The sequence below is a fragment of the Pelodiscus sinensis genome, chromosome 1 (genome assembly GCF_052426305.1).
Source record: "Pelodiscus sinensis isolate ZL-2025 chromosome 1, ASM5242630v1, whole genome shotgun sequence".
Lineage (NCBI taxonomy): Eukaryota > Metazoa > Chordata > Testudines > Trionychidae > Pelodiscus > Pelodiscus sinensis.
In genome coordinates this window covers 135,955,548-135,978,386 of record NC_143052.1, presented here as the reverse complement: position 1 = coordinate 135,978,386, position 22,839 = coordinate 135,955,548, and the positions used below count along the sequence as shown (strand labels likewise).

At 51.8% G+C, this 22,839-nt stretch overlaps 1 protein-coding gene across 2 annotated transcripts in view; it reads left to right on the top strand.

Moving 5' to 3' along the window:
* The window catches only part of LOC112544692 (scavenger receptor cysteine-rich type 1 protein M130-like), a 33,394-nt gene extending 12,106 nt beyond the window's left edge, over positions 1–21,288 (top strand). For both annotated transcript variants that reach the window (XM_075902634.2, XM_075902643.2), the window contains exons 2-9: positions 281–595; positions 1,585–1,899; positions 13,679–13,816; positions 17,337–17,429; positions 18,438–18,521; positions 19,470–19,541; positions 19,956–20,108; positions 20,866–21,288. In XM_075902634.2, the coding sequence (XP_075758749.2) occupies positions 281–595; positions 1,585–1,899; positions 13,679–13,816; positions 17,337–17,429; positions 18,438–18,521; positions 19,470–19,541; positions 19,956–20,108; positions 20,866–20,990 (1,295 nt within the window). In that variant the 3' untranslated portion in view covers positions 20,991–21,288. The remainder of the gene's footprint in view (positions 1–280; positions 596–1,584; positions 1,900–13,678; positions 13,817–17,336; positions 17,430–18,437; positions 18,522–19,469; positions 19,542–19,955; positions 20,109–20,865) is intronic.
* Positions 21,289–22,839: the final 1,551 nt, after the last annotated feature.

The following is a 22,839-nucleotide window of genomic DNA, read 5'->3' as shown; positions in this document are numbered from 1 at the left end:
CATAACCTATTTAAAACATTTGCTTTTTATTCCGGACCACCCATGAATTGTTCCTTGATGTCATTAACTTCCCTTATCTGCTACACATCATAACTTCTAATGTATATTGACTGCTATCTAATTACAATGCTTTTGTTATGTTATCTGTTGCTTTTTTGTTTCTATTAGTATTTACACGTAGGCAGTGAACGACGATGGGGTTTTAGCCAAAGCTCCATGGCAAGGGAGCAATTAAATCACTAGGCCTCTCAGTTCATTCCTGCTTTCATTGACTTTCTAGAACACATTAAACTCCAGCTGGTTGGAGGGCACAGTGCCTGCTCTGGACGTGTGGAGATAAGAGATGGAGAATTATGGGCCACAGTCTGTGATGTGCACTTTGATCTCAAAGCTGCCAGTGTCATCTGTACCGAACTGCAGTGTGGAACGGTTCTGTCTGTCCGAGGGGGAGCTCACTTTGGAGAAGGACGTGGACCGGTCTGGACTGAAGCATTCCAGTGTGAAGGGACTGAGTCCCACCACGTGTACTGTCCTAGGGTGTCACACGGCAGCCAGACATGCTCACACAGAAATGATGTCGGAGTCATATGCTCACGTAAGGATTCAGTCCTAAGTGTTTAAAATCCCAGGGTGTGTAGTCTAGATTTGGATGCAGCAGTAACATGATCACACTCTGTAGGGAGCTGGGTTGGCATCAGCTTCTCATAAAATGCAAATGATCCAAGACAATCAGAGAAGGGACAAAATCCCCCCAAGAAGAGTTGCCAACTGCTTCATGGCACCAACCCAAACAGGTTTACCTGACCCCTGCCCTGCCCCTTCTCGGAGGCCATTACCCTCAATCACTCCAGCCCCCTCCCTCCATCACTCGCTCTCAACCCCCCCTAACTGGAGCAAAAGGCTGAGGTACAGGACGGGGTGTGGCCTCTGGGAGGGAATTTGGGCATGAGAGGAGCTCCAGGATGAGCCTGGGCAGGGGTGTGGTGTCTAGGCACTGGAAGGAAATTTGGATGCAGCAGGAGGGGCAGGTGTGGGCTCTGGGAAGGGGTTGGGGTTCAGATGGGGGCTCAGGGCTAGGGCAGAAGTTGGGGGTGGGAAGGTTGTGGAATCTGGGAGGCTGTTTGGGTGTGAGCTCTTATCTGGGGCAGGGGGTTGGGAGTGGGAGGGGATGAAACTTACGTCAGGGAGCTCCCAAAAGCGACAGCACATCTCAATGGCAGCAGCTCCTGGTGAGGGTGGGGGACAGGCAGCTCTGGGCAATGGGAGCTGTGAAATGGGATCTGTAAAGTCAGCACTGGGCACAGGGCAACATGCAGACATCACTTCCCCCGCCAGGGGCTACCAGGACAGTGCCAGATGCCTCTAGGAGTGAGAGCAAAGGGAGGGCAGGAAGCTACCTTAGTCCTGTGGTACTGCCATACAGGGAGTGCCCACAATGCCTGGTTTGTCAGAAGTAGCCTCCAGGAGCCACGGCCTAATTCCTGGAGCCTCCCAGCCAAACCAGGAAGGTTTGCAATCCTGACCCATTTGTTATAAATTAGTTCCAAGGCTCCGTCTCTCTAAACCCTTCTCCCTTCTCCCCAGGGCACACAGGGTTAGGACTGGTGAACGGCAGCACAACCTGCTCTGGGAGGGTGGAGATCCAGGAGTTTGGTGCCTGGGGAACCCTCTGTGATTCGCGCTGGGATCTCTCAGACGCCAACGTTCTCTGTCGTCAGCTCGACTGCGGATTCGCTGTGTCGGTGCCAGGAGGAGGGCACTTTGGGAAGGGAACCGGCCCTGTCTGGGCAGACACATTTCACTGTGAAGGGACTGAGCCCCATTTGGGGCACTGCCCTGTCACTGCCCTGGGGGCCTCTCCGTGCTCACACGACAATGATGCCGGTGTGGTTTGCTCAGGTAAGTGCAGGAGCAATGCTGGATTAGTGACACCTGCCATCAGTGTGTGACACTGCCCCAGAGCATGGGAGCTCAGGACACAGTGAGGGGAGGGGGAGCTGGATCCTCAACCTTGTACGATAATTGCAAAGTTATGGAAAATAAAAACACAGTAAATAGCATCACAAAGGAACAGCTGTGGCCAGGGAAGGCCCTGGGTTCTCCAGCAAAAATGTCAGCAACTCTGTCCTTGTGCAGGGCAGGGCAGGGCAGCAGGGGCAACACATTCTCCTGTGGGTTAGATAAATATTCCCAATTCTGTGTCCCCATCCTTCTCCAAATCACTGCCACAGCAATTAGAGGGGGAGCTACTAGAGACTCCCAGCTGGCGGCTGCTTCACACTTTCCACTTTCTATAAAATAGTCTTGACACCTTCTTGAGAAGGTTTCATCACAGAACTGGAGGAGACCTGGGAGATCAGGTAGCCCAGCATCCCCCCCCCCCCCCACTGACTGCAGCAGGCTTTGCTGTTTGGAGAGGGGGCGGTGCTGGGGCCAGGGAGGTGCCTGTCCATAGTGCAGTGAAATCCCTTCCAGGCTTGGATGAATTATAAAGTGATGAAAATTAACATTTCACTTCTCTCCCTTGAGTGTGTGAGGATATTTTTGGCACTATGCCGCACAGAAAGTAGCACGTTGTGTCACTTCACACCTTGGTCCAATTCCTTGGTCCAGTTGAAAAACTTTCCCTTGTTTTCTCACTTTCTTTTTCCTTTTGAAACCATAGAAAGGGAGAGGAAGGGAGAAAACTTGTAATCCCAAATATGAAAAGGAAAATTAAATTTTCCAAAAGTTCAAATGAATCAACATATTAGGGAATGTCTACACTACCCCACTAGTTCGAACTAGCGGGGTAATGTATGCATACCGCACTTGCTAATGAAGCCCGGGATTTGAATTTCCCGGGCTTCATTAGCATAAAGCCGGCGCCGCCATTTTTAAAAGCCGGATAGTGTGAACCCCGTGCCGCGCGGCTACACGCGGCACAGGCTAGATAGTTCGAACTAGGTAGCCATTCCGAACTATCTGTATGCCTCATGGAATGAGGTGTACAGATAGTTCGGAATGGCTACCTAGTTCGAACTATCTAGCCCATGCTGCGTGTAGCCGCGCGGCACGGGGTTCACACTAGCCGGCTTTTAAAAATGGCGGCGCCGGCTTTATGCTAATGAAGCCCGGGAAATTCAAATCCCGGGCTTCATTAGCAAGTTCGGTATGCATACATTACCCCGCTAGTTCGAACTAGCGGGATAGTGTAGACATACCCTTAGTTAGAATCTAAACCAGGGATGGGCAATAATTTTTGATAGGGTGCTACTTCAAGATTTTGATAAGTGGTCCATGGCTGCAGTTTTTTATAAAGGGGCTGTGGGGTCCATAAGGGAGGTTGGGTGTGGAAAGGAGCTTGGAGTAGGGGATTGGGATGCAGGAGAGAGTGTGGGGTCTGAGAGAGAATTTGGGTGAAGGAGGTTGTGACCTAGGACAGAGGTTTGGGGTTGTGGTTTCAGGAGAGGATTCTGCCTTGGGGGAGGAGTATAGAAGGGGGTGCAGTTTCTGGGATGGAGTTGTGACCAGGGGGAGGGAGACAGGAAGGGTTTGGGTGGTGACCTGGGGCAGGGACATTGGGTGAGGGGTGTAAGGGGGGTGCAGGGTCTGGAAGGGAGTTTTGACTTGGGGAAGGGAGGCTGCAGAAGGTTTGGGTGGTGGCCTGGTGCAGGGAGTTGGGCTAAAGGGAGAGGGTGAGATGCCAGTAGGGAGGCAGGCCCTGGCCGGAAGGTGCTTACCTGCCTGCCTGTTACACTTCCAGACTGCTCCAAATGGCTGGGTGCTCTGTGAGCTTCTGGGTACCAGGGAGAGGGAAGCTTCGTGCACTGCTCCCCCTCCCCCAGCAACATCTCTCAGCTCCCATTGGTTAATTTCCAGCCAGCAGAGGCTGTGATATTTTGTTGGGGGCTGGGGACAGCACATGAAGCCTCCATCTTCCCCCCAGTGCCCAGAGCAGAGCCACAGGGAGCAGCCAGCTGCTTAATGCTACATGAGCTGCTTCATGGGTTGTGGTGGGATGGAGTAGCCTGCAGGCTGGATCCATGGCTTGGTGGGCCAGATCCAGCCTGCAGGCCACCTCTTGCCCACCCCAATCTAAACAAAAAATCTCTTTTCATTTCCATCCAAATCTGTTGAATCTGCTTAAAAAATCTCATTTGAAATACTTCACAGGGACATTTTCGAGTTGTTGACCCACCCTAATATTTACCTCTCTTTAAAAAAGGTGAACAGAGCTAGTTAGTCAAAGCTAAATGCTCCTGAATTAGGAAATGCCAGCGATAAAGTTACCCTGATGCAGATGCAGAACATTTCAAGTCTAAGGCTATGTCTAGACTACAGAGTTTTGTCAGAAAAACGGCCATTTTTCCAACAAAACCTAAGTTACATCCACACTGCAAATATGTTCTTTTGACAGTAAATCAAAAGAATTGAGCGGTTTTTGTGCAATTGATATTCCTCATTCTACGAGGAAGAAGCCTTTTTGCGAAAGAGCTGCCACCGTCCCCTTCCCAGTTCACAGACCCTCTCCCCCTTTCCCTCCCCAACTTTTCCCAATGTTTCATTAATACAGAGTTCATGTTTTGTAAAACCAAACTGATGTGTTTATTGGGAGGTCAGGGAAAGGGCGAAGGGAGGGGTTGTGGTGGGGAACGGATAGAGCAGCAAGCTAGAGGTCCCTATTGGGGAGGCCCTGAGGAGAGTTACTGGAGTCCTTGAGAGAACCTCTACCTCAGGGCCTCCCGGATGCGCACCCTGGCCTGATGAGCCTCACAGATGGCAGCTATCCAGGGCTGCTTGAAAGCATGGCCCTCACAGCAGGCATCTACCCCCTATCTTGTGAGGAAGGCCTCCCCCTTCCACTGCACAACATTGTGGAGGACGCAACATGCCACCACCACCTTGGAGATATTGTTCTCCCCTATGTCCAGGAGGGTGAGAAGGCACTGGAAACATGCTTTGAGGAGGTTAAAGGAGCACTCCACCCTGATCCTGGTGCAGTTCAGGTATGCATTAAACAGGTCTCTGCAGGGATCCAGGTAGCCGGTGTATGGCTTCATGAGCCATGGCGTGAGGGGTATGCCGCGTACCCACTATGCACAGCGGCATGTGCACATCCCCAATCACAAAGTCCTGGCAGGGGAAAAATGTGCCTACCTCCAGCTTGCAGTACAGGCTTGAGTTTTGGAATACGCAGGCATCGTGGGCCCTTTCTGACCACCAGACAAAAATTTCAGTACATTGTCCCCGGTGGTCAAACAGGGCCAGAAGGACAACGGAAAAGCAGCCCTTTCGGTTAATATATTGGGCCTCTTGATGGTCCAGTGCTCAGATGGGGATATGTGTCCCATCAATGGCTCCTCCACTGTTGGGGAACTTCAGGGCGGCACATCCGGCCATGGTTGCGAGACGGACGAACCTCTGCAGCAGTAGGGAATTAATAGCCCTCACCACCTGCAGAAGGAGACAAAGAAATGCACAAAACAGAGAATGAGAGAGGGGGTGCTTGAGTCCTTGGAGGTGGCTGCCTTGCTCCCCTCCTCTGCTCCCCAAACCTCAAGGAGCCACTCCCTATGAGGTGCCCCCCCAACAGCAGGGCTGTGTGAGGGTGGAATGGCACAAGCCACTGGGAATGGGGCTTCCCCCCCACCCCAACTCCACCTCCCACAGCCCCCAACCTCCCTTTCCTAAGCACCTGCCTTATCCAACTCTTCCCCCACCCCTTGCAGGGACTGCAGTCCCAGAGTGCCTTACCTCCACAAGGAGGGCCCCAGTGGTGGACTTTCCCACGCTGAACTGGTTGCCCACCAACCAGTAGCCATCCAGGGTGCAGAGCTTCCATATGGTGATTGCGACCCACTTCTCCAGGGGGGTGGCGGGCTGCAGATGGGTGTCACATCTTTGTAGGGCAGGGGCGAGCCAGGCACATAACTCCAGAAAGATGATGTTCTGCATGTGGAAGTTTTGGAGCAATTGCTGGTTGTCTCATCACTCCATGACCAGCCAGTCCCACCAGTTCAAACTGGTGTCAAGCCTCCAAAAAATGCTTCTCCATTGTGGGGTGAGGTTGCCAGAGTGGAGCAGCTGCAGCCATGGAGATGGACCCCAGAATGAGCTCATAGTCCAGGTCCTGCAGCACAGGAAAGCAGCTGACAGCAAATGCTGCAAAACCTGCAGCATGGCCATGTGGGTCCATCGCATGCCCAGGGACATCTCCGACTCCATAGCAGAAGGGAAAAATCTGCGGCTTTCAAAAAAGAAGAGGGCAACAACAGCAGACACTGTGAGAGCTTTGCTGTCCCTCAAAGAGGTAGGCAAGCACCCAGCAGAAGCAGAGAAACGGCTGTCCAGGGGGGTCTTTTAAGCGCGTGTCTCTGCAAGGCTCCGGCACCAGCACTGGAAAGCAGCTGGTGACCAAAAACCCTGGCTGAAGTGGCTCTGGGTGGTCTTTTATGCAAGAGAGTGTCCAATCAGTCTGGATGCTCTCTTGCGCAAAAGCACATCACTTTTTCAATGCACTTTTACAGTGTAGATGCGCTCTTTTGCAATAAGTTTTTTCAGAAGGTATCTTCTGAAAAAGGGTTCTTGCTTAAGAAGCCTGTAGTCTAGATGTAGCCTCAGAGTGAAATCCTGTCAATGCATCTGATAAAGTTGTTTTTACTCAAGAAACCATATTCCTAAATAAATCTGACAGGCATCTGACAGTTCCACAGGACTCCTTGTTTTTGCAGGTACAGACTAACACAGCTAACCCCTCTGAGAAAAGTCTCCACAGAGCTTCTCGACGACTGGTGCTGGGTCCTTACAGACAAATCCGCTGCAGAAGCCTCAGATTTCAGTCTTCCTGCTAGGAATGTGCTTGTAGCTGCCAAGGCTGTACCACAGAGTCCAGTGTAATTGGTGCCATTGCTCAGCATGAGTAGCCTACAGGGTCCTGCCCCTCAGCCTGTCTGCTCTCTCCCTCCCAGCGGGTACCTTTGTACCTCGGGGGGGATCATTTCACAGCTCTCTGGCTTCTCCCCAGCATTGCTCTCTGCATTCCCAGCTGTATTGCCTGCTGCAGTCATGGCCTGTCTGCCCTAACTAGCCACCCAACCCACCCCTTGGTTCCCAGAGGGAACTCCTCAGCACAGGAGGGTTCTGGTTCCTCCCTGGAAGGAGAATCCCTCATAAGGAAAAACTCCTGGTCCCTTCTGCTATGATCACACCTGCCCTATCTGAGGGCCTGTGGTACCCAGTTATAGCCTTGAGCTGTCTTGGGAAGCCCCAAGTCTACTCTTTACTCTCACAGTACTGTGGCTGCAAACAGGCCTTCTCCTGCCCCACCCATAGGGAGATCACTTGCCACTGCTGCAATCAATGTAGGTTTTACCGTTGTCCTGAGTGGGGCCGGGATTTCACTCTGAGTCTTGAAATGTCTTTGGGCTCCAAGAGCTTTGAGCAGTTTGGATCCAGTGCACGTGCTCTGCACCATTCAGGCTGTCATCGCTTGTACCTACTGTGCCAGCCACAGCCGCTGCACCGGCCCCGCTGCTTGTCCTTGGCCATGTCGGTCTCTCCTGGCTCTGCCCGCCTCTGGGCTCAGAGCGTCCTTCCTGATCTGTTGCCTGGCTGTACGTAGGCTGTGACTGAAGGACCCTGCTTATTTTGTATTTTCATGTGAGGTAGCTCATTGATCCTGAGACACACGCACATCCTGAGTCAGCGGGTTTCAAACAATTTTCCTTATGACCCAGTTGCAGAAAATGGTTGATGCCCACGTCCTAACATAAGCTGACTAGAATGTGGGCTCCCGTACGGGTCTGAGGGTGAGAGCTTCAAGTCAAAGGAGGGGGCTCAAGATTTGGTGAGGGGGTCAGGACTGGAGCAGGAGGGGCTGACCTCAAGCAGCTCCTGGTCAGCAGTGCAGCGGGGCGGGGCTAATTCAGCTTCCTGCCTTTCCTGGCACCACAGACCATGCTGCCTCCAGGAGCAGCTAGCAGCAGGTTCCCAGCCAATGGGAGTGCGGAGCTAGCACTCAGGGCAGAGGCAGTGCATGGAGCCCTGTGCATTCCCCCTCCCCACGTAAGAGCTAGGCCTGTTTGCCAGCCGCTTCTGGGGCGCAGCTTCAGCCAGAACCACTGTGCCAGGATCTATCCAATACTAGGAGCCCCTACACTGTAACTAAGTTACCACCCACTAAACAAAGATCAGAGGGAACCAAGTGAATTTACCAGTAATAACCTGTTCCTGATGCAGCAGACTGAAAGCACTGGGCTGCAGGAGTTTGGGCCTATTGAGGTCCAGGAGGTGTGTGGGAATTAGCCTGCCCATATTTAAAGGACACTCCACTGGCCTACAGGGAGGATCCAAAGAGCCTGAGATACCAACTGATTCCAGGGAACAAAGAAAAGAAAAAACAGGGATGGTTGTGAGGGTCAAAGGGCTAAAATGAAGGAGTCAGATGGGGACAGCAAGCAGAGAACCCCGTACAGCTCCCACTGCCCCTTGAAGGTCTCAAGAGACCCAGCAGACGCTGCCCGATGTAACTCTTGCCTGGATGGGTGAACGGATGTGGGACTAGAAATAGGCCCTACAATCGCAGGCCCCTCCCTTGGCCAACCTCTGCCCCTTGGTCTTGCAAATTGCCATCTTGGCAAGAGCCAGGAGATTGACAAGAAGGTCCCATTACTTTGTGGGACCAGAGATGGGATGTGCATAAATCAAAAGGGAGGAACCAAGGTGGAGTAGAGACTGGCCCACTGGGGCTCTTCACCCTCTAGTGGTGATAGGAGGCCCTGCCACTTGGTGTGTGGGAGGGACACAAGGGTGGGGAAGTGGAGAATGTGAAGCATGAGTGTGTACAGATGAATCTGCACAGATGGCTCAGGTGATGAGGGGGAGGTGGTCAGGAAGGTATGCAGGGCTGGGGGCTGATGGAGAGATCAGGAGGGCCAGGAATGAGGGGTGGGCAGGGTGCACCCTCTTGCAGGACCCTGTTGAGATAAAACTGAGCAGTGGGCAGCAAAGCATCCCTCACCTCCTGAAGTATGCACCGGCGAATACAAAGAGTAGAGAGTAGAGGGCCCCTTGCACTGAGTGAGCATGGGAGGATCCACCAAGTCTTCCCAGACATAGTCCAGGAGGTCTCCAATCCTGATGACTATTGTCAGGACCAACCTCTGGCACACCGAGGGGGACTCTGCCACCTGCACACAATTGAGGATTGTGTAGGAGGGGCTCTATGAGGAGCTCTGCCCCCACGGTGGCTCCCAAGGACCTGGTCACCGAAAGCAGCTTCCAGGTTTGGAGGAGGTTCTGGTAGAAGGCCGATAGCTCAGAGAGGTCTTGTGGAAGACCTCTCAAATAAAGGAGCTGCCAGTCATATTGAAGCCCTCGAAAGTGACGAAGGAAAGCGTGCACCAGCGTGCTCCACGCCGGACTACATGCATCGTATAGGAACCTCTGCAGGGCTTGTGCAGACAAGTCAGGCCCTGCCCTCCCTCCTTCAAGGGGAGATAGAGAACCCCTGCAGAGACCCAATGCAGTCCTGGCCAGAAGAACTGCAGCATCAGAAGAACGGCCAGAGCATGGACAGGACCAGTTGGTTAAGCACCAGGGCCCTCCTACGCAGGGAGAGTCACCTCTCGGCCACCCTGGACTCTAAACCTTGCCAGTTCTCCAGCGGGGAGAGCTGTGTGGCAGACAGAAAAATGCCAAGATAGAGCAGCGGACCTGTGATCCACCTGTTAGCCTGAAGCACGAGTGGGAGGGAACTCGCCTGCCACCTGACCCTGACCACCAGGCCATAGCTCTTGACCTAGTTGACCCGGGCAGAGGAGACTGCCAAGTAAATGGCTCAGCAGGCATCCACCCATGGCAGGTCACCCGGGTCCAGGACCATAAGGAGCACGTCATCAATGTACACTGACAGGACCAGCCGCATCTCTGGCTTGTGAAAGAGACGGAGGCAGGGTTTGATGCCCAGACCATACAGCTGACCTGACAGCAGACAGTCTGCCCAAAGCTGACAGGTGCGGCCAGGGTCCAAGCTGAACTTGACCAAGCACTCTACAGAGGCGTACAGCACATGGAGAAACCCCACAAAGTGGGTCCTGAAGCCGAAGGCCTGCAGGATACCCAGGGAGCACCTGTGGTCCATCTGGTCAAACGCCTTCTCCTGATCCAAAGACTGGAGGGTGAATGACCGACCATCCCCACATCCGAACTCTAGGAGATCCCGGACCAAATAAAGGCTGTCAAAGATGGTGCAGCCTGGGATGTGTAGGTCTGGTCTTGATGAACCATGTCTGCCAGCACGGACTTTAGGCGCAGGGAGATGGCTGTGGAGATGATTTTATAGTCAGTGCTGAAGAGCGAGACGGGACGCCCATTCCTCAGATTGCGAGGTCCCCCTTCTTAGGCAGCAAGGAGAGCACGGCTCACCTACATGATAAAGAAAGGACCCAGCTCACCAAGGACTTGCCCCAGCAGGAGTTTGGGGAGGGCAGGTACACGGGTAGTTGGGTGAGAGGGTTCCTGTTCCTGGCATAGGCTGCCAGAGACTGCTGCTCAGCAACCAAGACAGGTGGGCACATGAGGCTCATTAGGCACCATCCTGCAGTAGCAGCAGGCTAATGGGACATCTGCAGCCAGGTAAGGCCTTCTGTGCCACTGTAAGAGGCTTCCTCTCAGATGAGGTGGGGGCAGGAAGTATGGACTGCAGAGGAGGAAGTACAGCGTGGAGGCCAACTGTGGGTTGCAAGCAGGAGAGGTTGTCTCCAAGACTCTAGGGAGAAGGTTCTGTAGGAGTGATTGGGAAAGTGGCTCAGGGAAAGGATGCTATTCTGTGGGGAAAGGGCAATAATCCCATTAGTGACTGCTACCCAGGGCCCTGGACTGGAAGCCAGAGTAAGTGGGTGGGTCTGGGTTCTCTCCAGCCCTTCCCATGCCCAGTGGGCTGCTACCATGGAACATGGGACTTTTGGACCACAGAAGGGTTTTCCCTCCAAGCTAGTGACATCCCTATGATGAAAATGGCTCATTTAGCAGGGAACCCTTGCTTCTGAGGCTACGGCTACACTGAAAAAATGAGGAATAATGGCTCTTCTGCAAGAGGGGGCTTGCGCAAAAAAGGAACCATCTACACAGCTCCTTTTTGCGCAAAACCTTCTTGCACAAAAGTGGCTACTAATCAATTATGCAAATGAAGCATGGTGATATTCCATGCTGTGCGTCATTTGCATAAGCTTTTCTGGAAGAAGTCAACAGTGCAGCTGTAGCCTGGGAGAAATAAGAGGCAGTGGGAGGGTCACTGCGAGCCTCTGAGGCATCTCAAAAATCTACCAGGAAGCACAGGACCCAGAGGGCTCTGCTGGCCACTGCAGGCCCTACTCCTTCATTGGCCAAACTCCCTCCTGACCCAACCACTAGGTGCCCGTGCAGCCACCATTCACCAGCTGCCAGGCAGTTAAGCCTGGATAAAGAACCTAAAACCCAGCCGCCATTCCACAGACACGTAGGCTTTGTCTACACTGCCAGCTTTTGCCCATCGAGAGTATGCAAATAAAGTGCTGATTAGCATTTTGTCACCTTTCATTTGCACATAATCTATTCGTACTGGTTTTGGCAAGGGTTTTTGCACAAAAACAAGCAGTATGGATGTTTCCTTTTTGCGCAAAACCCACTTTTTGTACAAGATCCTTAACCTTCTCTAGGATAATCAGTGCTTCATTTGCATACTCGTTGCCAGCAAAAGCCAGCAGTGTAGACATATCCATAGAGACAGAGATTTTCCAGATCAGCAATCTGCAGGAATTCCTTCGCTCACTCATGTACAGGATCTGCTCGCAAGACCCTGTGTAATGCTCAGTGAGTTACAAACCTTACAGCGCCTTCTACTTAAAATCAAAAGAAAAAAATATCTTCGGGTATCCCGCAAAAATTCCATTGTGTTCAGGGAACGCATTTGCTCTTCTGTTGTTTTTTTTTTTGTGGAAGAGCAAAAACACTCTTTCAGAAGCCCCAGTATTCCTCGTTCCAGAGGGGTTTTCTTCTGAAATTTGGCCCAGTCTTGATGGGCCAAATTTCAGAAAAGCCTCTTCTGACAAAAGTATCAGCAAAAGATATGCAAAATGTGGAGTGAATTTCGCATATATTTTTCCAATAGATTCTTGCAGTCTAACCATACCCTTAGAGCTATACAGAGATTTCAGAGTTCATATATCAGATTCAAATTAGCAAACTCACCAGTACTGCTAAGAAAGTCCCTCTGGAACACATTCATAGCTGGGAAAGGTCATTCAGTCCTTTGTTCAGAGCTTCCTATCTAGAACCGTTACTCCAGAGACAAGCTGAGCTGGGAAGAAGATAAAATGCAGAAGATGTAGCTACTTTCTATATTCTTTTCCCATATGGCTTGTATGACCTTTGTTCCAAACACAAGTTCATAGCAGATGACACAGAAAAGACTTGTTCTCTGGCCACAGGCAGATCCTCCATGTCTTGCTAACTCATAAGATGTATCCACTGGATCCTTTCCATGGGTTCTCTCTATTGCACCTGAGCCTTTATGGGACATCAAATGGCATAGGCAGTGCTGATGTCAATCTGGGGTGTCATCCAGATGCCCAGTACAAGTTTGAAATACAGATGTACCATATCTCTCTAGCTATCTATATATTTTAGAAGTGCATCTGATTATTCAAGAGCTCCTCCTAAACGGTAAGAGCTAGGACCACCAAATTTGGTATGCAGCCTCCTCTTCTCCTAACTAAAGCAAAGACAGAGTTTAATTGTGCCACAAAAATGGGAAGTTCTGGGAATGGGACTGTTTTCCAGAACATGGAAAAGGGAGGGGGCAGTGAGGAGTGATGTAATAGTCACAATGACCACTGAGGGCAGCAAGCACAAGGGACAGCTATACTGCAGAGTGGCTTTTGGGGGGCAGCCCTGCCCAAGAGACAGTACCACCCTGTGAGGGGGGAGGAGGAAAGAGGAAAGCCCCCACTGTCCCCGCTCCACCCTGGAGAGGGCAGGAGAAAAGGAGAAAGCCCCTACCTGCCCCACACCACCTGCCCCCTGCCCTACAGGACCTGGGCGATGCTGAATAAGTCAATATATATGTGAGAGAGTTTGTCTGTCTTGTGTGTCTAAAATGCTCAGCAGTTTCACATTTACATGAGGGGAGAAGGAGGTTCCTGAGGCAGCAGTGTAGCGGGTCAGGCAGGAGCCAGTGCTCACACAGAGCCAGCTTTTAAGCTAGCTCCCCACATTCACCAACTCCGGTGAAGCTGCCTGCCCCTTGCTCTGTGCTGCTGCCTCTGTATCAGAGGCAGCAAAGCAGGGAGACAGGTGGGAGCTAGTGCTCATGGGAAGCCAGGTTTTAAGTAGGCTCCGCATAGAGCTGCATACCCCCTGCACTAGCAGCATGGGAGGATGGGGGAGAGGTGGCTCTGTGGGAATAAAGCAATGAGATGTGACTTCAGGGGAGGGACCAATCCAGACATGGAAACAACTCTCTCTCATCTGGAGTCTGGTCTCAGAAATTTGGATTTTTCTTCCTATTTGGAAAATCCTCCTAAACAGAAGTGAATGGAAACCCTACTTGCACTCCTGGGATGGGCAATTAGTCAGTGGGGAATTCCCTGCCTCTCCCCACCCCCTCCCCAACTCTCACTCACCAGTCTCTCCCTGTGGCCTGCTCTTTTCCATCCAGGTCCCCAGCACCGCCCTACGACCAACAGTGGGAGAGTCATGGTACCCGTGGTCGTCTGCATTGTCCTGGGGACCCTGCTCTGCCTGGTCTTAATCATCCTGGGTGTGCAGGTGCGACGTGCCAGGGCTCAGCGCAGAGGTGGGTCCTGATGTGTGTTACTGTGTGAAATGCCCCTCCAGTAGCAGAGGAGGCGATCACGGTGGAGGGTGGGGAGTTGGCAGGGCCATGAAGGTCCACAGGACTGGAATAGCAGGGGGAGATGCAGCTGAGGGAAAGGGGCATGGACTGTAATGAAATACTAAACTGTTCTCTTGTTCAGCCAGAGAAGTTAAGTTCAGTATAAATTGTGCAGCCATTTATTTTAGTGCCCCTCAGCCATAGCTGTGAGGCTAGTAAGGGCACATCTACATGCAGGACTAAAGCTGAAATGAACTACACAACTTGAGCTACGTCAACTGTGTGGATGAAGTCGAAATAGCTTATTTTGACTTTAGGCGCTGTCTACACAGCAGGAAGTCAAAATTAGAGCACTCTTCCTCCAGCTTCCCTTACTCCTTGTACAAGAAGGATTACAGGAGTCCGAGTAAGAAGTTCTCCAGCTCAACATTATTTCAACATTATGTCTAAATAACTGCTTGCTGTGTAGACATGGACTATGCTATTTCAGAATAACATCATTTATTCCAAAGTAACTCTGTTGTGTAGACATAACTTTAGGGATCTCATTGTGAACACACCTGGCATATAGCTGTCTGGGAAGGAAACTCTGGAGACAATTTATATCTGGTACAGAAACCTCCTCTCCTAAAATCGCCCTGCAACCTTCCCTGTAGAAGGAGAACATGAGATGGTGTTTGAAGTTCAGCAGCGCTAGAGGAGAACAAAGCCAGAAGGAAAACATCAGCAGCAGTTGCTGACAGAAGAAATAGTAACTAAGATATGGACAAAAAAGGAAAGTAACAAAGGTTGCAGAATCTCATCAACATCCCTCCCTTCAATGCCCTAGAGAATTTCAGCATTGACAAACCTTCCCAACTGACAGATGAGAAAGCAGCAGTTTGAAAGATCTCAGATTGCTACAAACTCCCAAAGGACACGAAAGCTATGCAGGAATGTTCTTTAACTGGTGCTGTGGGGAAGCAGGTAAAGCATTTCTTTAAATCCTTTGATTTTTCTGAAGACAATCACAAAGGTAACTGGGAAAGGATTCTGCTATGTTTGGTGTGTACTTTATATGTCAGGGAAACATGGTTTATGAATGAGCACGTTCTCACAAGAGAATTCAAGGACTAGGGACACGTGTTGGATGCTTAGAAGAGATTTGCATTAGATGAACATTTCTTTTGGAACATCAAAACATGAAAATATCAGAGACAATCTGGTTATTGGGATAGGATGGGGGCCCGCAAAATTCTTGGTCTGTTGGACACATCTTGATATGCACATTTTATTGTGAGCCATGAATGCTCACAAAATTGGGGGTTAGAGTGCAGGAGAGGGTGAGGGCTCCAACTGTGGGTGGGAGCTTTGAGGAAAGCCATAAATGAGTTCAGGGCATGGGACAATCTCCAGTCTGGGACCAAAGGGTTCAAAGGGCTGGAGGGAGCTCTTGACCTGAACAGGGGATTGGGAATTACAGGGGTGAGGGCTCCTGCTGGAGCAGGCTCTGGGGTTGGTCTGAGGATGAGAGGTTTAGGGTGCAGGAAGGTGCTCTGGGATGGGTCTGAGGGTTTTGGAGGGTGAGAGGGAGATCAGGGCTGGGGCAGGGAGTTAGAGCGTGGGAGGCTTAAGGGTGCAGGATTTGGGAAATGTTTACCTGAAGAGACTCCTGGAAGCAGCAACCCATCCCCCATCTGTATCCCACACAGAGGTGCCGTCATGCAGCTCTGCACACTTTCCCAAGAACATATATCATCCCCACAGCTCCCATTGGCTTTGGTTCCTGGCCAATGGGAGCTGCAGAGCCAGCACTGGTGGCTGGGGCAATGTGTGATGTCCCCGGCTGCCTCTGTTTCCAGGAACTTTATGGCACCATTATGCCTGGAATGGGGTAAGGCAAACCCCCAACTTCACTCCCCGACTAGAGCACCAGGTTCCTGACGCCGCTATAAGTTGTTGCCATAATCACTGACCTGGGTGTTGTCTCTTCTTTCCTGAAAGGGACAAATTCCAGCCATAAATAAAAGCCTTACAACCTAAAATGAAAAGTTGCAATCAAGAGTGATTGTTTCCAGGGTTGATGACGTGTGAAGATACAGAGCCCGCCTGGGGTGTGAAACTGAACAGTCAGAGAAACGCTCTCGACTTCAAAATTGATTCAGGAGCAGATGTTGATTTACAAGAATCATGGTGGCTCTGACACACCCTGACGGCATTCTGAATTGCATGAGCCAGTGCACCCCAGAAACCAATTAAAAGGACAAACACTTTGCATTCAGAGGGCATGTGATCAAAGGATCAAAGACCAACAACTTTCCACTGCAGCCAAAGTGACTTGTGACAAAGGTGGAAAAATTAAGAGGATTTGGTGACACTGGAATGTCAAAAGGAGATCCAGCAAAAATCAATTTAGGAGACATTTCAGACTCACGCCATGTATGTCAGAGAGAAGAACCAACAGAGCAATCCCTGCAGCTAGCAGGTGCAGAACAAGACAAAAATAATACCCATGGTTTCCAAAGGGGCCATAGCCAGGCTCTGTCACTAATGGCTACCCAGCTGACCAAGTTGTTGTGTTGGGTCAAGTAACCAGAAAAGCGACATGACTGGGAAACAGGCTGGTGCACCCTGAGCTGGTGCACCCTGAGCTACAAAGGCAGCATGACAGGAGGGTGGGGTCAGCCTCTTCCTCAGGGAGGGACGCTGATCTGGGCTGGGCAGAAGATTGTGGGGCACGTGACAGGAGGAGCAGGTCCAATAGGCCAAGGGAGGCTCAGTGACCCCTGGTGCTGATGTAGCTCCTGGACCCCAGGTTGCACGACTTTGGGCATTTTATTTATCCTGCCAGTGCAGGTTGAGAAGCAGCTGAGGAGGCGCGTGACTGATAAATCCTGCCTGCTCGGCCCCCCAGGGATCTGTGCGGGGCAGTCTCTGAGAGACGTAGGCTTTCTGTGAGCCACATGGTGTGTGGGAGCAGAGCGGGGGCTGCAGCTAGTGCAGGGCTCTGGGCAGGGGTTCAGGGAAATGATACAAAAGGATGAAGGAGATTACAAATATTGTCAGAACAGTAACAGGCTGAGATTCCTGTTGCCAAGGCACTGCACACGTGAGCCGGCTGTTCCCCACACAGGCTCTAGCAGTACAGGCACAAGTGCCACTTTGCCGGTAGATAAAGGCCCCAGGCTGCAGAGCAGTGAATTTGGGTGGTACTGGGGAGAGGGCACATTTATCAAGGGATGAGCCTGGCTGAATATCAAGAGCAGGTTAATGCCAATGAAACAGTCAATAGAATAAACACCAAAGGGACAGAGACCCCGTCACCTGCACATTGAAATCTGGACTGGACAGAATAGCAGGAATGCGCCGGAGAGACTAGTCCTGCATTGGCACTGGGGCAGTGGCGGGGGGAGGGGGGGGAGGGAGGGAGGCTGGATGGTCTCATAGGGTTTCCCAGCTCTGTGTTCTCTGACCCTGTGCAAACCCGGCCCTTTGTTTCCAGGCTCCAGAAGATCCTCGGACCCTTTCTCTGAGGCGGTGTACGAGGAGATTGACTATGACCTGATGAGGAAGGTGCAGCTGTTCGGTCGCTCAGGTCTGTGTGTGTCATTTCTAGCAGGGACAAACCTCCAGGCCCTTTGCAGGCTGAAGCCCTGACCCAGAGCTAAATCTCCTCAGACTTCAGCCCTGTGAGTCTGGGATGGCTGCTGGCCCTGGCTCTGTGGGGAGACCGGCAGTGACTGGACTCAAACGTAGGCGATTCCTCCCCAGCAGAGCCTGCTCGCCTGCTCTCGGGACAGCCCATCCCTTGTGTCCAGAATGGAGCCTGGGGAGGGGCACTAGTTATGGTCCAGGAACGTGTCCTCCTGCTCCTGCCTTTCTGACTCAGTGGCCGTCATTTGGGAGGATGTTGCTCTGGTTAGAGCCTTGGGAGGCTGTCTGAGCACGGCCAGTGCCTCTCCCCCAGGATGAGACCCTCCCTGGCCTCTTTGCTAATGGGGGGGTTTGTCTTAGGCGGACTGGGGAACCGTTTTGTGTCGGGGCCACTGACCTGCAGAGAAATCAGTTGGGGTCCACACACAAGTGAGAAGCGGGGGAGGCCTCGGGAGCCAGAATCAGGCCAGCCTTGGGTTCCCCACCCCATCTCAGGATCGGACTCCCACCCTGAGTGGGACGAGGCCCAATCTGGCCTCAGAGCAGGGCAGGGGGATCCATTAGCTCACGACAGGGGCAGTCATGTGACTGGGAGTGCAAACCTGTCCCCAGCTAGTGCCAAGGGTCCCAAGGAGACCAGTGGAAGGCAGCAGGCCCATGATAAAGGACTCGTTCAGTCCTTCCCTCACGTCATGGGCAGTAGGGGTCCCCAGCATTTTCCCAGTGTCACTCAATCCAGGCCAAAGCCACAGTTCCCGTGACAAATGGGTGTCAATCTTGCAAAGTCTGCGCCAGCCCCTTGCTGCTCAGAGTTGCTGTGAATTCAGCACCTTCTCTGGAAGGAGCAACACAGCAAGACCATAAATCCTGCTCCAGGACCTGGCTCCGGCGGCCACTGGCCAACACAGCTGCTCTCACTGTGGTAACATCCCGCTTCCCATCCCTCCAGGCTCCTATTCTGATGAGTCTGTGAGGAAGCTGCCGTATTACACCGGGGACAGCGAGGGGGAAAACGATGCTGGATCAGAGCAAGGTAACAGGGGAAAGGGATACACCAGAGACAGGACCCACCCCTGTGAGGGGAATCGAATTTACACCTATTTCTGTCCCAGCTTCATATGGAAACGTGTGATCAACCCTGCCCCCTTCTCTGTGTGGCTCATGGTGCTCTCCCCAGGGGAGGAGCTGCAGGGAACTGGGCAGGGAAATATTTACCTGGCATGAAAGACTCTGACGTTCATAGCTGGTCTCTGCCACTAACCCGGCCCTGATCTGTGCCCCGTGATCTTAGCTGCCTCACGAGCTTCGCTCCCTCTCGCCTTCATGGGAGCACAATCTAGCCTCTGTAAACAACTCAGGTAGGTTCAAAAGAGTCAGTCCTGGCTTGAAATGGGACTGGGACTTACCCCTGCTGTGGCTCTGCATTTAAAGTGTATTAGAGGCAGGCGGGCAGGCAGCCTGGCTCAGTTCTGGCTCACGACAGGTCTGGGAGCTCAGACACTCCCTAGACAGGGGCTGCTGCCACCTCGTGCTGCTGTCTCTTTATTAGATGCACCAGCACAGGATGAGAGGCAGCCAATCTGTGGGGGGCACCCTGTTCTGCTGTCTCTGATACAGAGGCTGCAGTGTGGAGTGGCAGGGGGTTCCTCAGGAATGGAGCTGGCTGCTGTCCCCATCCCCGTCAACTAATGAATAAGACTCGACTTGCTTGCTGAAGTGACTGTTGGATGTCAGGGTGCCTGGCTGCACCCTAGTTGCTTAGGAGGCAATGAGGCTGACAGAATCCCTATCTCACAGGATTTCCATGATCCTCCCTTTTCTCTTGGATTCCCCTGGGACTTCTCCTAAGGAATCCATGAGACACAGACCAAGCTCCAAGGCAACAGCTGCTTAACAGAGACCTAAAGCCGGCTAGGGAAGGGGCATGTTCAGGAGATGCTAAGTATGGTGCTTGCTGTAACAGAGGGAGCTTCTCTTGCAGGGTCCCAGCTGGATTCTGATAATGTGAAGGAACCAGCATCGAGTGACACCTCCCGGACTGCAGGCGGTCAAGGTGAGCAGTGAATCTACCTCCTGAAGCCAACGTCCCCCTTGGCTACTGCTGCTCTCCCCACCCTTCATTTTCTATTCGGTCCTTTTGTCCTTAGCTCAGGGCCAGGACAAATTAACCAACCAGGAAGTAACCAGCCAGGATTTAGCCAGGCAGAGGCATTTCACAATTTAAATCTCCCCCATTGTTTGCTTAAGGAGCCATGTTCTTGTCATTTTTCTGTTTGCTCTTTGCTTCCCTTCCAACAGCCTCCTTTGTTTGCTTTTTATCTCTGCAGTGTGGCAGGATAATGAGGTGTCTGTGGCACATAAGCAACAATACACACAACTCCCTCATTGTCCACACCTGCACGTAGCTCACTTTGCTGTTCAGTGGGAAGCCTCTTCTCATTCCCATTCATTCCCCTCTTTATTTCAGAGGTCCCTGCTCTCCCTGGAGGTGCCCCAGGGGATGGCTATGATGATGCCAGAGAAACTTCTGATGCTGAAGATGACCCTGGTTCGAGACCAAGTGGACAGGAAGTCACTGGGGTCCATGGGGACAGTGACAGGGCCAGGTGTTCACAGACAGGTGAGCAGGGAGGTGAAATTTTGACGAGTCTCACAATGTTTGCAGAAGTCTCATGACATTTCCTACTCTCTTTCCCTCTCCCCCTCAAAAAATATCAGTTCTTGGAGATTAACTTAAAGATTCAGAAACCATAAGCCAGCAACAACAACAACAATCACCTTTCTTTAAAAAACAGCCTCCTTATTTTCTATACAAACTCAGTGTATCTGGGACCTTGGGGCTTATTGTGGAACACCTGAGATTGGCAATGCTGGACATTTCTGTTTTTCCCAGTGACTGCGCCTGTGGAACAGTCTCTCACTTGGAATGGGGCTGTTGCTGCAAGGAAGCAACTCTGGTCAAAGCAAGTTCTGTGAGGAGTCTCTTCTCCCTGTGAGAAGGTTTCCCAGACAAGGCCCCTGATCCTACACCCGCTGGATCCTGTCCCTCACTCTGCCACATGAATGGCATCGCTGACCCCAGTCCAGACCAGCAAAGCTACACACGACCAGGCAGGCTGGGGCCAGAGAGCCCTTCCCCAAACAAGGTGTCGGTGCCCTGCATGGTAACAGGGAGGGCAGAGTCCTGCTGTGGGACTCTGCCCCACGTGCTCCCTGTGTGGGTCAGAGAGCCCACTCAGTGGCCCACTTGTCAGGGGCCCACTCAGTGGAATGGGGGGTCACTCCCAGCCTGCGCTGTGTTGCCCACCCGTTCTGTGAGTGCGCGGGGGGGGGGGAGGGACACACTGGCTGTAACAGGCCCCCCTTGCTACTTTCAGCCTGGAGTCTGCGCTCGCCCAGACGCGAAGGGGCCTCTGAGGTGAAGAGCGACGCCCCGGCCCCGGCTCCTGGTGACGCGGGCTATGACGATGTTGGAGACGGTGTCTCTGGAACAGCCACATAGGAACAGCTGAGCCCAGAGCAAAGCTCCTGTGAGCATGTAACTGCTGTAGGATTAGACGCTGCCTCCCCCGCACGTTCATGGGCCAACGGGCGTCAGACAGACCCTGCCTGGAACTGCTTCAATCCGCTTTTTTATCGCAATTTTGTATAATCCAAGGAGCAGAGCGACTGAGCAGGGTCTGTGATTTCCTCTGTAACTTCCCATCGCTCAGCGTCGCGGGGCCTTTGCTGCCTTTTTCTTCCTAACACGGCTCCACTGGGAACTTTTGCTCTTTCTCATTAAAGCCTTTTGGAAGGTCTGTTCTGGGTGGAAGCTTCTCTCGTGCAGGTTGGGTGGTGCCCAGAGGACTGGCAGGGACAGAGATGGAGACTGAAGCACGGTGCTGAGCGTGAATGCGCCTTTGGGCTGCAGTAATAGTGAGAAACCAGCAACAGCAGAATCTTAGCTCCAGGGAGGGCCCTGCCCCCAATCCAGGCTCCAGACTTCCCTCAGGAGTCCAGGAGGAGAAACGGGGGGTGATTTGCTGGTACCTCACTGTGTGTGGGCTCCTCACTCATGAGATCCATGGCTAGGCCCATGCTCAAGAAGCCCCGATTTCAGGCTGGTGTTGCCCTGCCTCTGCCTCCCTTGCTCTGGGTAATTTCACCGAGCAGGTTGTGGGGAAGCTACTTTCCTGTCCCCTGCTTGATGTGAGCTGCCTTGGCCGGGACAAATGCTGGGGAGGGTATGGGAGCTGCTCTGCTTTCATTGGATACTGACTCCATCCTGCATTAATGTCCATGAAATGCCCTCGGTTATTGTCAAGACTGTTCCCCACTCTGGCACAATGAATGCTGAAGTTGGGGGCCCGCAAGAGCACTCCAAAACCTTGCCCTCTATAGCACTCCAAAAACTTCCCCCACAAAATCCTAATACCCAGATGGCCCGCTGCCACCACACAAGTTATTCCAAGAAAATCTGGTGTCAAGGCTCATTCCCCACGCTGGCACAATGAATACAGAAGTGGGGAACCCACAAAAGTACACCAAAACCTGATCTTTCCAGGCTTTAGTATAAAACTTCCCCCAAAATCCTAAAAATCTAGATTTTGGGGATAAAAATCCACTGCCACCATCAAGTGTTTTTGAACCCACAAATAGGGGTGCACACTTGAAACCAACCCCAGGGCACCCCATGCTCTTTTCCCCAAAGAGCTTGAAAAAGAAAAGAGAAAATACCAATTGCAGTCTGTGGTAGCTGTATCCTAGTCAGAAGCATGCAGATCCCACAGACAGATGTTCCGAGATATAGAACTGAACCAATACCAGGTTAATAAAAAAAGAAAGAACTTTTATTATCAAAACAATATTCCTGTTGCAAGCATAATGATTAGATGGGAAAAAATCACCAATTGTTATACTCATGGGAGACTCTCATGGGCCAAAACTTAGTTACAAAAGAGAGAAAACCCCATTTCTAACAGCACAGACATCAGATCCCAAGTCGCACAACAGAAAACAAAACGGATTTATCTGAACTTTATCCTACTTACACATTGTGAAGAGTCTTTTTCTTGGAGAGAGACATGTCTTCTGTCTCCCTCAGTATCTAGATCAAACTGGGCAGAGACAAAGGAGGAAAACCCCAAAATTCTTTTGTCTCAGTTTGAAATCCCTATCTGCATTTCTACTGGCTGACTGCTACCTGGTGAGGCTGCTCCCCAACCCTCATGGTCATGACATCAGGAAAGAGATCACTTGGGAAACCCCCTCCCTAAGGTAAAACTCTCCCTCCTGCCCAACCTCCATTTGCTTGGAGTTGGGAAAAACAGAGGGAATCCACAGACAACAATGGACTCTGCCCTTGTAAC